The 16,702-nt window shown below is 40.1% G+C and overlaps 1 protein-coding gene across 3 annotated transcripts; it reads right to left on the bottom strand.

Moving 5' to 3' along the window:
• Positions 1-873: 873 nt before the first annotated feature.
• On the bottom strand, positions 874-16,218 carry LOC125464989 (regulator of G-protein signaling 17-like). 3 transcript variants are annotated; one of them, XM_048558000.1, is made up of 5 exons: positions 16,137-16,218; positions 11,111-11,238; positions 7,675-7,764; positions 4,164-4,398; positions 874-2,957 (listed from the first exon to the last, which is right to left on the bottom strand). In XM_048558000.1, exons 2-5 carry the CDS (start codon positions 11,233-11,235, stop codon positions 2,757-2,759), a joined length of 651 nt encoding a protein of 216 aa, XP_048413957.1. In that variant the 5' UTR covers positions 11,236-11,238; positions 16,137-16,218; the 3' UTR covers positions 874-2,756. The 3 variants fall into 3 exon arrangements, with proteins under 3 accessions (XP_048413957.1, XP_059510303.1, XP_059510304.1); XM_059654320.1 differs by lacking the exon at positions 16,137-16,218 and adding an exon at positions 14,097-14,284; XM_059654321.1 differs by lacking the exon at positions 16,137-16,218 and adding an exon at positions 14,097-14,284 and having other exon boundaries at positions 11,129-11,238.
• Between the last annotated feature and the right edge of the window lie 484 nt (positions 16,219-16,702).

The following is a 16,702-nucleotide window of genomic DNA, read 5'->3' as shown; positions in this document are numbered from 1 at the left end:
ACGCTTCACACAAACTTCTTCGAACTCTACTTAATGGATCAGTGTATTTTGTGTTCCTGTATTTGTTGTGTATTTATTTAGCTGTCTCTTACCTGCATCTGTAGCATTTATCTCAACTGCTGTCTGTGGTAGTGAGTTCAACATTCTTAAGGCTCACTTTCAACAAAGCTGAATGAGATTTGCTGCTTGAGTTGTGCAGATAGCCGGAGAAGGAGAAACCAAATTTTGTTCTGATATTGATTCCCAAGATGAGAAAGTTATTCGATCTAGTGCACTTTTTTTTAGCTGCCTGACATCCTTCCTTAATGAAGGAGATCAGACTGTCTAAAGTTAACTACAAATGGAGCCATTGCCCTTTTGGACTATGTGCAGACTTTATTTGGTGGTAAATACCTTCTAAATGATTCTCACTGTTTTGCTCATTGCTTTACCCATACTCATTTAAGAAGCTACCGAATATTACAAAAAAAAGTTTTGTTCTAAAGAATGGTCACTAGACCTGACCTTGAAACATGAACTCTGCATTCTCACCACATTGATGCTGCCAGACCCACTGAGTTTTCCCAGCAGCTTCTGTTTTTGTTTCTGATTTCCAGCATCCATCGTTCTTTAGTTTGATGATTGAATCTTACGAGAAAGGGACTTTCAGGTCTTTGCAATTGGATGAATTCACAGCAATAAATTGCATTTAAATATTTAATCTAGTAAAATGTTCCAAAGCAGGAGTGATAGCTAATAAAATTTGATATTGAGTCATATAAGGAGATATTAGGACAAATGACTTCAAAGGTTTGACAATGGAAAGGCATGATCACAACTAATGCACTGATTAAAATCAGGAATGCATGAGAGACCAAGATTTGAGGACTACAGAGAAGTTGAAATGCTATAGGATAGAAGAGTTCACAGTGATAAGCAGTAGTGAAGCCATGGAGGGATTTGAAAACATGAGATGTTGGTTGTAGTTGGCACCAAAAGAACAAATCTCAGTTCAGAGTTTGGAAGGATTATTTTCCCTTCTTTATTTCCCAATATGGGAATTTAAATATTGGCTAAAGGCAATACAAATCGGCTTTGGTTTAAACATCTCAATCACCATACCAACCTTTGAACAATGCAATGCTGTCCTGAGCAGCACTGGATTGTCAGCCCAGATACGTTGCAGGGTGAGGTGGACCTATGACCTGAAGGTTAATGTTGAGCAAAGCTGACCTATTTCAAACCAACTGATGTAGGTTAATATTGAATGCAAGCCAAGTGGCAGAATTAGAAAAATTTGATCATTTTATAATGGCTGAGAGTTAGGCCCATGGTGTAGTTACGCTTAGAGTTCATTGGGCACAGCTCATGCTGAAATACTCTATTCTAAATGCATGCACAAAGCTTATCCTTCAAATTATACAATGCTAGTTTCCTCAAAGTGAATACAGAACAGCCTGATATACAGCCTGACTTACGTTGAGGCCTTTGTGACCTCAGGCTGTCTCTCAAGATTTTCTAGCCAATGAGATGTTCTTGAAGTACAGTCAGTGTTGTATTGTGAGAAATGTAGCAGCGAATATGAAACAGCAAATTTGTACAGAAGATTTGTTTTTGAAATTTGACTGGGGTTAAGTATTGGCCAGGACACCAGGAACGAATTCCTGGCTCCTCTTCAGAGTAGCACTTCTGAGAGGATTTGATGTAGCCTTGATTTAACACCTTTTGCAATACCACTTCTGTACTGTGCTAGGAAACTTCACGGTTGAATCAAATGTTCACTCTCTTGACTAGGACTCTAATTATACCCAGTCATATTAATTAAGTTAATATTTAATGTGGAGGTGGTGGCAGAGTAGTAATATCATAGGATTAGTGACTCAGAGGCCTAGACGAGGGACACAAGTTCAAATCCCACTGAGGCAGCTGCTGTGAATTTAAATCAATTAAAAACAATCTGGAATTGAAAGCTAGTCTCAGTCATGGTAACCTTGAAACCATTGTCAACTTCATTGAGCCAGATGAGTTTTATTATGCTGTTTAGGGAAGGAAATCTCCTATCCTCACCTGATGTAGCCTACATATGACAATAGATCCACAGAATTGACTCTACCCAATATCTCAAAATTGCCTCAACAACAAAGCAAGTTGACAGGATGAATTAAAATCGCCAATTTTCTCCAAAACAACTTTTACAATGACTCATCCTTCACAACTTCAACAAAATGGGTTGTTGAGATTTAGCCACCAGAAATATGAAACTTTCCACATGTTAGCATTTATTAATAATGTCTTAACATAAAGACCAATGAGATGTAAAGTAAAGCTGAGGAAAGGAGAAAACTGAAATCAAAGAATGCATAGCACAACAAGTGAACTGGGCTGTGAAAAAGATGGATTATCCTGTAGGATCATACCTTTCACGAAGACTGAATCTTGCTTATCTCAGATTAGATTTACATATTGTGGAATTTCCAAAGCCCAGTTGAAATCTTAATAGAATCAATGAGTTGGTGAAGTCTTCCAATCTTTTTATGACCTGGTATTTGTAGACCTATAAGTTATAAATGGTTTTGGACACTTCATGGGATACAGCACTTTGTTTGTCTACATTATATCAGTAAGGCAAGTGGTGGTCATTTTGGTGAGAAGTTGATGGTCCCATTTTGCTTCAAGAAGTGTGATAAGGATTGCCGTAGGAGGCCTGAGAGTTTGATTCTTCATTGACCTTCACATCACCTCTGTTTTTGGTCTTGTGCACAATGCTTGAACGATTGTCACAGTTTAGAGTCCAGAGCATTGCCTGAGGCAGTCGCATTTTGTAAAAGTGATTTGTACATTGGTGAATTCAAGAACCTGGGGTAGGAGTCCCTGTGCATCAGTGCATATATCTGCATTTGTGCTTCGTCAAACATATCTGCTGTTGGCATCACCATGTTTTTGTTGACTGTTTCGCGTACATTCGCATCGATGCTGACCTAGGAAAATAAACTCAGTTTGACTATTTAAAGAAAGACATTTGTCATCGGAGACACGTATGAAGTGGGAATTTTGCCATAATACATTACTTTTAAAGTAGGCAAGATGCTATCATAGATCCCTTTTGAATTTGGGATCATACATTACAAATCTATCCAGCTGACCACACACAATCCAATTCAGAGTTACTTAGCTTCTAAAGCTATTGAAGCATGGAAAAACAGAAAGAAAAAAACTTGCATTTTTATTGATTCTGGGACAGCAAACAGAGAATGGCTGCAAGTGGCTGTTTGACCAATTAATGGGAGGTATGCGGTGGTGTTACTTAAGGATCAGTACTCAATCATTGCACTTTTGATATACGTTAATAACTTGAATTTCAGGATACAGAGCACAATTTAAAAAGTTTTGAGATGGTGGCAAGTTCGAAAGTATAATGAACATTAGGGACAATAATGGATTTCAAAAGGACATAAGCTGTATGGATGATATATTTCAGTGGGAAAAATATGTAAAGACATGCATGCCAAATGGTATAGTTTGAAAGTTGCGTGAGAACAGAGACAGCTGGGGATATTTACTGCTTGTGTTAAACGCCTAGGCATTTGGGTGAGGTTCCTAGTGGCAAAAGCATCAATGCAATTATGCCCACAAAAGTTAACGTCTTTAGTACAGAATTGGAGCAATGTTAGGGAAAAAAGCATAATGGAGGAAGAAAAAGAGATGTGACTATATTTCAGTTATGAATCTGAGGGTAGCACTCTTACGAAGTCAGAAAAATATGGGCTTCCCCAATCCCACTTCAGAGACTTCAGAACATAATCACATTTCAAATGCTGGATTGAGGGAGGTTGGCATAATTGGAGTTGCCACCTTTCAGCTGAGATGTAAAACAAGGACCTATATTTCATTATCAGTTTGATGTAAATGATCACCGCATTATTCTGAAGACTGAGTGAAGTCTCCCTCATGCATTGGTAAACATTTGTCCCTCCACAAATATTGTTCAAAGGACTGTCTGCTTATTTATCATATTGCTGTGGGAACTTGTACACAAATTGTCTGCCCTGTTTCCCATAGTTACTGAATTTCAATAGCTGTAGGGCACTTTGGGATGCATTGAGGTCATTAAAAATAAATGCATATCTTTCTTCTATGTGCATTTTCTTTATTCATATGGTCCAGCACATTCATGCATCACTCACCTCCTTTGGAGACAGAATTGAGATATAGTCCAGGTATATTGATTTTGCCATTTCTGTAATAGTCGCTTTGTCATCTTCCTGCTTAAGTTTCTCACAAGCAAGCCAGAAGAGAATGTTTTCATCGCTGTGTTCACTCTGTAAGAATTCCGTTAAAATTTTCCTTCCGGTTGGATTCTTCAAGAGCTGTTCAAATGACTGAGACCAAGCAGTGACCTCTTCCAGGCTCAGAATCTCACTGTGAATCAAAAGGGGAGATGCCAGTTATTAAGAATGTATTGGTTACAGGGGAAAGTGATGGAAATTGGGACTGATTCTCTCTGGTAAAGAAACTTCCTAGTCTTGTGAAATAAAAGCAGTAACATGATTCAGAAATAATACTCATGGTGGTGAAGAATTTATTTATTGTGAAAGTTAAGAATACGAAGGGATATGAAACAGAATACATCAAATGGCCTTTGATTACGACCCTCTGAAATGTTAACCTTTGCTTCCTTTCACCACAGAAGCCTAGTAAAACTAAGCTCCCCTGCAAAAGAGTAGTTGTTATGAAATAAATTATTCAAAGAAGGCATTGAGGCCGACAACATAATTAAATCATAGACGCAATTTGAAAGAAGTAAATGATGTTTAAAGTGAGGATATTTTTTGAAAATTAATCAGCAAAATCTGTTTCTAGTGGTTAGTGACTGAAAGGCAAAATGTATTACTGAATGGTTCCTTGGATAATGACAAGGTGGTGGAAGCAGGCTTCATGTCTGAGAGGGAAATGGATAAGTGTTTGGAAAGAATGTAAAGAGTATGAGGAAAGGGCAGGGGAGAGAGGCTAAGGTCTTTTGGAGATCCAGCACAGCCATAATGAGATACATGGCCGCCATTTATGTTCCAAAATTCCACGATTTCAGAGGGTTGGGTGACCATGGCATACATTTTGAGGTAAATCTTTAGAAAAATCACATTACACCATGCAGACTAATGACCTTTTTATCTGTTATAAATCGTCATATAACTATCACTCCTTTCATCTTGAATTTGCATACAATGTATGGCACAAAAGCATGCCATTTAGTCCTACAAGTCCATGTGGTGTTACTGCTTCACTTGAACCTCCTCCTATCTTTCCTCACCTAAAGCTACCATGGTAGCCATTCCTTCCCTTCTCTCTAATATGTCTGTCTAGTTTCCCCTTAAATGCACTTATACTATTCTTAAAAATATTTTATATTACAGAGCTTGATATTGCTGACAAAAGACATACTTTGAAGTTTTTTTCAGCAGTTCGATACAATTCTTCTACACCATGTGGTAGCGAGTTACATCTTCTCCCAACATGGTTTTAAAATGAAGTTTCTTCTGAATTCCATTCTAGATTACTTACTAGCTATCTTGTATCGACAGCTTCTGGTTATTCAGTTCTCCACAAGTGGAAAAAGTATGTATGTTGCCAAGACTTTTCATAATTTTAAACATCTCTATGAGGTCGCTACTTACCTTTTTGAAGGGAGAAGAGACCCAGTCTGACAATCCTTTTCCCCTGTGAATACCCATCCATTTCTGGTATGATCTTTGGAGGTATTGTCCTCCATAAATGATGTTATCAAAAGCTGAATTCTAGAATTTTTTTCAACAAAATTTCATGACACAGAAACAGGCTGTTGGGTGCAACTGATTTTTATTGGTGTTTATGTTCCACATGAGCCCTCCTTACAGTATAATTATCTATTCCTTTCTATCTCATGCATTTATCTGGCACCGCTTTAAAGTTTTACTCATTGCTTACTTCAACTACTCCTTATTTTTGTGAGTTCCACTTTCTCAATTTACTCGGAATTCCATACAGCTTTTATTTTTGTAATTATCTTATATTTGTGCACATTTTGGTCTTCTACACATTTATCCCATGGACTAATTCATAGATTGAAGACCTCTATAAAGTTACCCCTCAGCCTTTGCTTTTCAAATAACAAAGAACTCCAATTCATTTTGTCTTTCCTGATAATTTATATCTACTTCAGCCACTTTTAAGTCAAATCACGTGCAGGCTTATCAATTATGACAGCTGTTAAACGTCACCTTTATTTGAAAATGAAGTTAGAGTTTGATATTTTCAAGAGGTCTGCAGGGCCAATAAATAGCTATTAGCACCACCAATGTCCTCTAGAAATCTCTGACCTCTGTATTGTCACAGTGTGATGGTGGGGAGCGCTGTAACTAAGCCTCAATCTGGTTCCAGTTTTATCAAGCATTCCCAATAGTTGGAGCTTTGGAATCTTCTGTTAGAGTACAGATGGTTGGGTGATTCACACCTTTGTGATGTACTTTCCTTTCTTCCACCACATTCTTCAGCCATGGGGATCCTTCTTCATGTTGTTATATTTCCCATGCTTTTTCCAACTCCCACCTCTGCCACTGGGTTCTAAACATTGAAAGTTCCTCTAGGCACATCTTGTGTTGCTATATTTGACCCATAACCAATGCCTTTTACTTTGCATTATCATCACCTTTATACTGGAGTATGAGTCAGCCATTCAGCCTCTTGAGACTGTTGTATCTTTCATCATTTGGTCACTCACACCCTCTAGCCCACCACAGATTCTCCCACTTTTTCTTTTGTTTCCCTACTGCCAATTTAATTTTCCTTGCCTGTAAATGTGCATTAAAGCTATTTTTCTTTATCTTTATTCGTGGGATGTGGATGTCACTGGCTAGGCCAGTATTTATTCCTCGTTGCTAATTACCCAGCGAATCTTATAATTTTAACAGATGCACCGTAGAATGCATCCAATCTGGATACATCACAGTGTGGCATGTCAACTACCCTTCCCAAGACCCAAATATACTACAGAGAGTTGTGAACACAGCTCAGTTCATCACACAAACCTCACTATGGCTACATTTAGGTTCAAGGTAAAATTGACATCTGGTCTACTGCCTGACTGGAAAATCAATTTGTTAACTCTGTTTCTGTCTCCACAGGTACTGCCTAACTTGTTAGGTGGCCCCAGAATTTTCTGCTTTAATTTCTTATTCCCAGCCCCTGCAGTATTTACAGAGTACATTGGGACTGATGAAGTGTGTTGAGCAGGAGATGGAGAAGACTCATGTGGATCATAAATAACAGCATAGACTAGTTAGACCCAATGAACTGTTTCTGTGCTGTATATTTGATGTCATTTCTTCCTTTGTTCCTCTGGTGTTAATTCCTTGTAACCAATTTACCAATCAGTGGAGACAATCTTTTATTAGCTGTCTTCTTATAAATCATCAAAAATATTCCTTAACTTACACCCACCCTCCTGTATATATCAGGTATGTTTCTGACAATTACATCAATAATGTTGGCTAAAGACCAGTTTGTATTTTACTCAATAAAAACAGAAGGTGCTGGAGAAACTCAGCAGGTGTGGCAACATCTGTGGAGAGAGAAACAAAGTTGATGTTTCATATCTGGTGTGATTCAAAAGATTATGTTCAAATTGAAAAGAGACCACCACTTCAGGGGTGACTTGTTCACCTTTCTTCGTGGGTCTGAAGACTTTCCATCTGGGAAATTATAGATGGTGTTTTGCTGCAATCATGTCTGTCCTCGTTTCCGACTGTTAGGCTGAAAAGTAATGAGAAATGTTATTCTGTTGAGCATAATGGCAACCTGATGCATGGCCACAATTTTCACCCTCACCTCTGTCCAAGTTGTATCTGTATTCAACAACTACTTGCAGTTATATAGTGCCTTCAAACTAGTGAAACATCGCTCAAGGGTTTGTGCAGGAACAGGGGCAGGTAGAAATTGGTGCTTAGATTATGTGTTTGTTCTCACCAGCAGGATTTAGAAGCTGTCTTCCACATAAGGGTAGGTGATCAAAAGAAAAGTTGGTCAAAAATGTAGGTTTTAAGGAGCATCCCAAAGAAGGAGGAGGCAGAGGGGTTTACAGACAGAATTGCACAGCTTAAAGTCTAGCTTGTTAATATGAAGATATTATGTGCTTGTTAATGATGGAATAATTAAAATTTGGTCAAGCTGTAGGAATAGAGAGATCTTTTGAATGATAGCCTTGTTTATTTTGGGCTCTTTCTTCTGCCATATTCAATTAGCTTTGATCTTCAAAACAGCTGATGAAGGGGGACACCACTTTCCAGATAAAGTACCTTAAAGAACTGATTTAAAATATCTCCACTTTCCTCTGTCCCTGACTTATGCAAGGCTGAATCTTATCAGATTTTGGTTGCCACTTTTATCGAGTTTCATGGAGGGCTTCTTGTGAGGCCTAATGAGGTTCTCATGCTTTCATCCCATGCTTACCTCGTTATCTCGGTACCACACAGCTATGGCACCTCACTCATTTGATGCCTGATTCTTCGACTTTCCATAGGCAGAAGTATCCTTCACTGCCAGGATATCCAAGGATCCCCGGTGCTGACACTACATTTGAAAGATCATTGTATACCTGATCATGCACTGACAGTCTGGAGCTGCCCTGCACAGTTTGAGATCTTTGACCAGATGTAGCAGACAAGGGGAAATTGACATGCTGCTTTGTGGACAGAGACCTGATGTTCCTGGTGAATGCTTGGTGCAGAGGAGAGCTGTCGTCTTCCCCTAGGGTCAGCAAGAGAGACCCACAACCAGACTCTATTTGCCCACTATGAGGTTGCCATCTGGGTCTGTGCAGTTTCAAACATCTTGAAGAACACACAGAGTAGTCTGTCACTCTCACTGTTGGATGTAACAACTTCCCTCGCTTGCTCTCATCCACCCAGTTCTCCCAGACTGCTAACTGCATGGTTTCTGCATTGCCTACTCACTCGCTTGGGACACTTCAACAACTTTCCCCACCTGGATCAGGACCAACAATCAGAACAGCTCCTTCCATCTCATTCAATTCCTCCCATCGCAAATTTCAGACAAATTAGGGTGGAAAGAACCGAAATTCCTCTCCTCACCCCTCATGAGGATTGGATCTTTACTATGACCACTCTGGGTAACTGACTGACCATGCCCAAGCCTCTGGTCTGATGTTGGAGGCTGCCTTTCACCAACTGTACCAGGATCCCCTCTTTTGACATGACAGAATTATTCACTATAGACTTTGAGACATGGCCATTGGGTTGAAGCATATGCAGTATGTTTGCTTTGAACTTAGCTGGTACATGATGCAAATATGAGAATAACTTAGCATGGTACTGTACAGCAACAAATCTACTCCTCATGGTCATGACTGCTACCAAATATAAAAAAGAAGCTTGCCTCTGCATCAGCACTGAAAGGAAAGGCAGAAGTATTGTCAGCCCCCTTAGCTCTGGCTGAGAGGGCAAAGCACAAAACTGCACACAAGCCAGGGATTCTGTGAGCATCGAAGTAGGCACAGAGTGAATGGTAGTGCCAAGAGAGTGAGTATGCAACCCTGAGATGCTTCCAGTTACAAACCAGGAGATGGTTGCCTGTCCCTGCACGGAAAATATCGTTGCAGCAGCATTCCAATGAAAGGTGCCAATGTGATCCAAAGGGCAGTGTTGAAATGCAGAAGTGTACTGTACGTGGATCGGAGAGGTGCCCTGATGACACAGCAAGGCTGGTGATACATGCTGACTGCTAATGTCTGTGGATTGGGGTGGCTACTGCCCAGAGATGTTGGTGCTGGGTGTCCAAAATCAAGATCCAGAGGACCAAATATTAAGCTGGAATTGCCAGGTATCTGCTCTGACTTCCATGTTGGGAATTCTTGGCACCTAGTTTCTAGTTTGTAATGGAGAACAGAAAACTGCACAATATCAAGGCAAATTTAGGTAGTTATGTTAGTGATAATGAACAATAATTCAAGCAAAAAGGTATCTCACTGCTTACCAGTGAGAAACATATTTGGCCGACCAACACTTGTTATAAATTGGGACATTTTGCTCCCAACAATGGCAATGTCCTTAGTGGACATCTCGTCTGATGTTCCCAACTTCCTTGCCATGGCCCATTCTGTTCAGGGGCTGGGAAGACCCACCTGTAGACATAAAAATTTCCTTGTGCAGTATTTTCTAAAAGTGTGTTTGCAAACTGTAACTAGGTGCATTATCAACTAAGCACAACAATTTCTTTAACATAATTAATCACAGTGGGTATGATTCCAGCATCATACAGATATCATTTCCATTGAGCCTCTGTTACCCTGAATCAATGGAATTGTCATCTGTGAGTGTAGTTAGTTATTGTCATTCAGCTGCCTCTCTGTAATGGGGAATCACATTTAAACTCACTCCTATGTGGAACTGATATTGACACGCTTATAGCTTCCAAGAGGGCTTACTAGCCAATTACATGAACAGGAGTTGATTTCCTCCCATCCCAGGAGTGCTGATGACAGGTAACCTAACTGCTACCTTGGCTACATTCAATACCTCAGTGCAGACCAGCAATCAAATCTGGGACCTTCTATTGCAAATGGTTTGATATGTTTGTTCACTAGGCCATGCGGGATCCACCCAAAGGAAGAAAACTTACATTTATATAGAACCTTTCATAACCGCATGAACCACTCAAACTGCTTCATAGGCAATAAAGCATGTTTGTGAAATGTAGTCGCTGCTGTCATTTAGGGAGTGCAGCACACTATTTGCACATATTAGACTCCCAGAAAGCAAGAGAGACATCAGATAATCTGCCTTAGGTGTAGATTGAGGGATAATTATTGAGGATGCTGGGGACACATCCTATGCCCATCTTCTAAATAAGACATGAGATCTTTTTCATCCACCTGAGAGGGCAGATGGGTATAGTGCTTGGTGAAATGGTTTTCCTCTGACACTACAGCACTTCCTCCAGTATTGTCAGAGGGAGTGCCAGCTGAGAATTTGTGCTTAGGTCACTGGAGTGGGATCTATTGACTTTTTAACCATCTGGCGCATGTAGTTCACCTCCTGAGCAATTGCAATAATGTCTTTGTGTTACAATTTCAGATCTGTACCAGGAACAGCAACAGCACCAGCAGAAACAGCAAGTGTTAGGACGTCTCCTGCATAAGCGTGCTGAGCTGGAATCATTGCTCGCCTGCGATATCAGCCTTCTCAGCCGTGTTCGGTGGGAAGCCATTGCCTGGAAAAGACAGGACAAAAGAGATGTTGAGATAACAAGGTGTAGAGCTGGATGAACACAGCAGGCCAAGAAGCGTCAGAGGAGGAAGAAAGCTGACGTTTCGGGTCTGGACCCTTCCTGCCTTGTGGGGCAGTGACTGCAGCAGTAAAACTAACTTTAGTACCAAAGTGGTGATAATAACTCAACTATCTCAGGTCTACTGTGCATCAGATATATAAACAATTCTGATGAAATCTCATTGACTTGAAGATTTGTCTCTGTTTTCCTTGCCACAGATGTTGACTTGCTGAGTGTTTCCATTTTCTTCACATTGATCAATTCTACTGTTTTCTTCATGAATTTGTGTAAGGACTGATATTGTTTCTTTTCAGTCCCAGCCCTGATTGAAGCTATTGGCCCTTCCTACAATAGGATTAAATGGGAACTGTTTTTCTTAAACCATTCATGGGATGTGAGCATTTCTAGTTCGGCCAGCATTGACTGCCCATCCATAATTGTCTAGAGGATAATAAAGAGTCGATCACTTTGATGTGGGCTTAGAGTCACATGTAGATCAGATAAAGACAGCAGCTTTCCCCTCCTGAAGGATATAAATAAACATGGTCGGTTTTTACAGCAATCCACAATGGTTGTTATTAGATTAGATTTTCATTTCACAGTCTGCCATGAAGGCCTTTGAGCCCCTGAACCACAACATTAGCCTAAGTTTCTGGATTACAATTCCAATAACATTACCACTATACCCCTGCCTCACCTTGAATACTTCTCCCAATGACTACCTTGCATGCACAGCAAGTGTTGGAAGCCTATTCAACTGCAACAAATAGTGGGGAGGGTCATCACAGCAGAGATTTGGGGAACATTCACTATTACACATTTTCTAGTGGGAAGGAATGAACAGAATTTCAGAACTAACCTCACTGTTTCTGTGGTTAATTCAATTATCAAATAACTTAGGATCCTCTTGTGTTTCATCACATGCTAGGATGAGTATTTCTTCACTGGATCGTTGTCAGACATTATTAGTAATGACGCTGAGGGAGGAAATCGGCTTTCTTTAACTGATCTGGCCTACGTGTGACTCCAGATGCAAAACAATGTGTTTGGCTCTTAAATATCCTCTGAGACGGTCTAGCAAACCACTCCATTGCGGGTGTAAATACACCACATGGACTGCAGCAGATCAAGTAGCTAGCGTACCTTATCTTCTCATGGACAATTAGTGATGGGTATTAAATACTGGTCTTGCCTGCAATGCTCACACCTGAAGAATGAATAACCAATAAAGCAAAACAGAGGTGTTGTCAATGTGTTGGACTGATATGGCATTGTCCTACTTGATGAGTGTGTTCAGGGCTTGACATTTGACTTACACTTAGCACACTTAAAGACAGAGGAAAGCCCAGAGCAACTTCACATCGATACTAAACTAATAATCAAATGCGCTATTGGTGGTCTTTTTTTTCTAGGAATATGGAGTCCTGCATCAGAGGACCTTTAAAAAAAAAATCAGTCTGTACATACACATATCATCACAAGGGTTTCAAAAGGGCAGGCAGAGAAGCTTCTATTTACAACGAGTCAGTGATCTGAACACACAGATTTAATAGGAAAAAGAACCTGAGGCTGGATGGGAGAAATGTTTTTATGCCACAAGATACTATGATCTATAATCACTGCCTGAAAGTGTGGATAGGGGTTGATTCAATAATAACTTTTCAAAGTAAGTTGCGTAAGTATTTGACAGTAACATTTCATGGTTATGGACAAAGAAAAGGGGTGTGAGACAAATTGGGTAGCTCTTTTAGAGCAACAACAAGGTGCAAGATGGCTTCCTTCCCTGTCTTATGATCCTAGTCCTGAAAAAAGAATACAATAAAGGCTTCTAATATTTTAAAAATGCGTTTTCAGAACTTAGGCATATTGCCCACCCCAACCAGAAGGTGGTGATGAGACTTTTTCCTGCAGTTCAGATGGTGCAGGTTCACCTCACAGTCCTGTGAAGGAGGGATTCCGTGACAGTGAAGGAACAGCAATGTATTTTCATGGCAGGACAATATGACTTGGAGAGGACCTTGGAGATGATGCTGTTCTCATGTGCCTGTAGACGTTACCTTTTGGGTGTTGGAGATCACAGGTTTGGGTGACAAGTTACTACAGGAAATCTAGTGTATTGAGATTAAAAAAAGAAACACACAGCACTAAGCAGGCAATGCAATGTTTTGTTAAATTAAACATTGAAAGCAATCAAATTGGTTTGAGAGAGATACTTTACAGTGAATACAACAACTTTATGGTTTTAAGCTTCCACAGTATTGGTGCCTTCAGCTATCTAAATGCTACTTTCTGGAAAACAATCTCTAAACAGCAGCAAAACTTATTAGCACCTCCACTGCAGTAAAACATTTCAAGGAGCAGACAAAATTCAGCTTTGGGTTATATAAGGAGACCTTGTGCAAAGTTTGGTCAAAGAGGTTATTTTCAAGCACCTTAAGGAAAGAATGAGAGAGATATTGAGAGAAATAAAGAGGTTTTAGAAGAGAGTTGCAGATCTTAGGGTTCATGTGGCTGAAGACACAGTCACCAAAGGTAGGGTGCTGAAGTCAGGGTTGTGTAGGAGGCCAGCATTAGAGGGCAGCAGAAAGTCTGGAGGCCTTGTTTAGCTGAAGGACGGAAGGAAACACTCAAATGACAGACATATAAAGCAGCAAATTCCCTTTTCTCAGAGCTAGCAGTTGTCTGAAGCTCCTTCTGTATGTGCACCGGATAAGGGGCTACATAGCATCAGTGGCTTGATGTCTGAATACATTGTTAGAGAGTAAGATGTTAGAGCCTGCATGACAAGGAAAACTTCTCACCAATTTCAAGCTGAAACACTCCTTTAGTCGGAATCCATATTCAGGTCTGAGGCTATTTGGTTTTAGAAAAGTAGTCGATTTGTTCACATATTAATGTCTACAGCAGTCTTGAACGAGATGTCTGAAATGTCAGGTAGCTCACAGTTTTCACTTTTCCTTGCTACGTCCAGCTTGACGTTTTGTGGAACTGTTCGTTACATATTCATAAATGTTTACCCAACAGGAAATATTACAGTGCAGTATTGTTTAACCAGCTACTGGGAAGATATTGCACAAGCCATGCACAAAATTTGCAATGACTTTCCCATGAGAAACCTTACTTCATTGGGCACTGGAAACAATTTTTGACAAGTTCTGAACGTTTGTTTAAAATCTGCTATTTATTTTCCAAATTTGTGGAGAATTACAGGAATAGCAAGAACAACAACTTGCATTTGCATAGCCCCTTCAATTAAGCAAGAGTCAAGTACACACATTTTGAGACAGGTGACTGAAGTTTACTGAAAACCTACAGTGTAAAGGTGTGTCATATAGGAGGAAAGAGGGATGGAAAGGTGAAGTGGTTAGGGAAACAATTTCAGGTCGGGCCCAGATGGTTGAACGCATGCCTGCCAGATATATATCAATGTAAAACAAAGATGCATATGGGGCCAGAAGTGAATGACTCAGCAATCTCAATGGACTGCTGGCCTGGAGATTCTAGATAGAGGGAAGGAGCAAGTCTATGGAAGGTTTGAAATTTAAGATTGTAATTTTTAAAATCTAGCTTTCTGTTGGACCACAACCCAGTGTAGTTCAACAAGCAATGAAGGCTGGGTGAATAAGAATTCGTTCACGTGAGGATATGGACAACTGAGTTTTCCGTGAGCTTAGGTAAATAAGAATAGCAGGCAAAAGGCCAATGGGGGGATACATCAGAATTGTTCAGTTGTGTTAAAAAGGTACAGATGAAGCTTTTAACAGCTGAGGTAGGAATACGGACAAATATGCGGTCATGGACGGGGTAATTAGACAAGGTATTTTCCCTGGGGTGGCGAAGTCCAAGGCAAGACAGCATTGGTTTAAAGTGAGGGGGGAAAGATTTAAAAGGAACCTGAGGGGCAAACTTTTTCATGCAGAGGGTGGTGCCTGTGTGGAATGAGCTGCCAGGGCAAGTGTTGGAGGCTGATCCAAGTACAATATTTAAAAGGCATCTGGAAGGGTAAAATGAATAGGAAGAGTTTAGAGGGATATAGGTCAAATGCTAGCAAATGGGACTAGATTTACATTAGATATCTGGTAAGCATGGACGAGTTGGACCAAAGGATCTGTTTCCTTGCTTTGCATCTCAACAACACCATCACTCTATGCCACGGCATACTCTTGGTTTAAAGTCTAATTGGAAAGACAGCACCTCTATCAGCCCAGTTCTCCTTCAGTATTGCAGTTAGAGAATCAATCTCATTTAGGAACTGTCGCCTGTGAAGTCAAATCGGAGTGCACAATCTTCTGTTCGTAACCAGGAATATCATGGACTTAAATGACATTTAGAGAATATACAACATACTGCAGCCCTGAAACCCTGAAAGTAGAATCAACCCACCATAGAGAGAAAAAAAATCTTGAAATGGACCTAAATAATAGTCAGTGAAATCGTCCTCAGAACAAGTTCCAACGAATTAATTATCACTGGCCCTGTATCCTGCATTGAACAGGTATCGAGACTTTAATATATTATCTGCTGCATATAGTAGTATTTTTTATTTAAAGCAAACTACTTAAATAACTGCACTGCTCAGCTGTTGGAAACGTGCGTGGGTTTGCTGCCTTTTAAAGAACGTTATTCAATTCTGCCGGGCGATCTTCCTCGCATATCAGTGAGAAACACCAAAGCAGACTATTGGAAAGGAAAAGGGAACTGGTCTTCCACACCAATGTTACCATACAAATTCGCCAGAGATTCTGAGGGCAAAAAAATAACATGCCTAGAAATGTCACAATGGATTACAGAGGATGTTCAAACACTGGCTCATTACACAACGATTAGTTGGCATTACTTACAGACGCTAAATCATATTTCGACTTGTTGCAGAACTCGCGGGGATTTTCCCTCCGTCCTATTCGAAATCCATCCTGCTCTTTTTCCTCTTTCAAAATTTTTTGATTGAAGATGTCAGTTTCAGCAGGAGAGACGCATGCGTGGTCATTCCCAGCTCTCCTGAACCAATGCGTATATTTCCCCCACTTTATTTTTATTTTGACCGCCCACTTCCCAGACAATAATCAGAAGGTGTGCGGGCAATGCATTTGGAGAGAGTGATGATTCGGAAATTTTTTTTAAAGACCTGTTGTGAACAGAATCACGTTTGGGTTTTAAAGACGTGCATAGATAGCAATAAATTGTAGCCAGGTGTAACTTTCAAACAAGGGACTGTTCACAACGTTAACTCTTTTTTTCCCTTCACAGATGCTGCCAGACCTGCTGAGCTTCTCCAGCAACTTTGTTTTTGTTCCTGATTTACAGCATCTGCAGTTCTTTCGGTTTTTATTTTGAAGATTCACCTACTGATACTTTAAACCTCACTATATTAACGTTGACCAAGTTGGAATAAAATCGGGAGGATAGA

The sequence above is a fragment of the Stegostoma tigrinum genome, chromosome 24 (assembly GCF_030684315.1).
Source record: "Stegostoma tigrinum isolate sSteTig4 chromosome 24, sSteTig4.hap1, whole genome shotgun sequence".
Classification (NCBI taxonomy): Eukaryota; Metazoa; Chordata; class Chondrichthyes; order Orectolobiformes; family Stegostomatidae; genus Stegostoma; species Stegostoma tigrinum.
The sequence above is the reverse complement of the archived record's forward strand: the minus strand, read 5'-3'. Positions and strand labels throughout refer to the sequence as shown.

Excerpts from the sequence above, each read along its gene's own strand:
- LOC125464989 (XM_048558000.1), bottom strand. The coding sequence starts at position 11,235 with ATGGCTTCCCACCGAACACGGCTGAGAAGGCTGATATCGCAGGCGAGC. Across the intron at positions 7,765-11,110 it reads TGGTGCTGTTGCTGTTCCTG|CCTAACAGTCGGAAACGAGG; the intron begins GTACAGATCTGA and ends ATTACTTTTCAG. Across the intron at positions 4,399-7,674 it reads CTTCAGACCCACGAAGAAAG|TGAGATTCTGAGCCTGGAAG; the intron begins GTGAACAAGTCA and ends TTTGATTCACAG.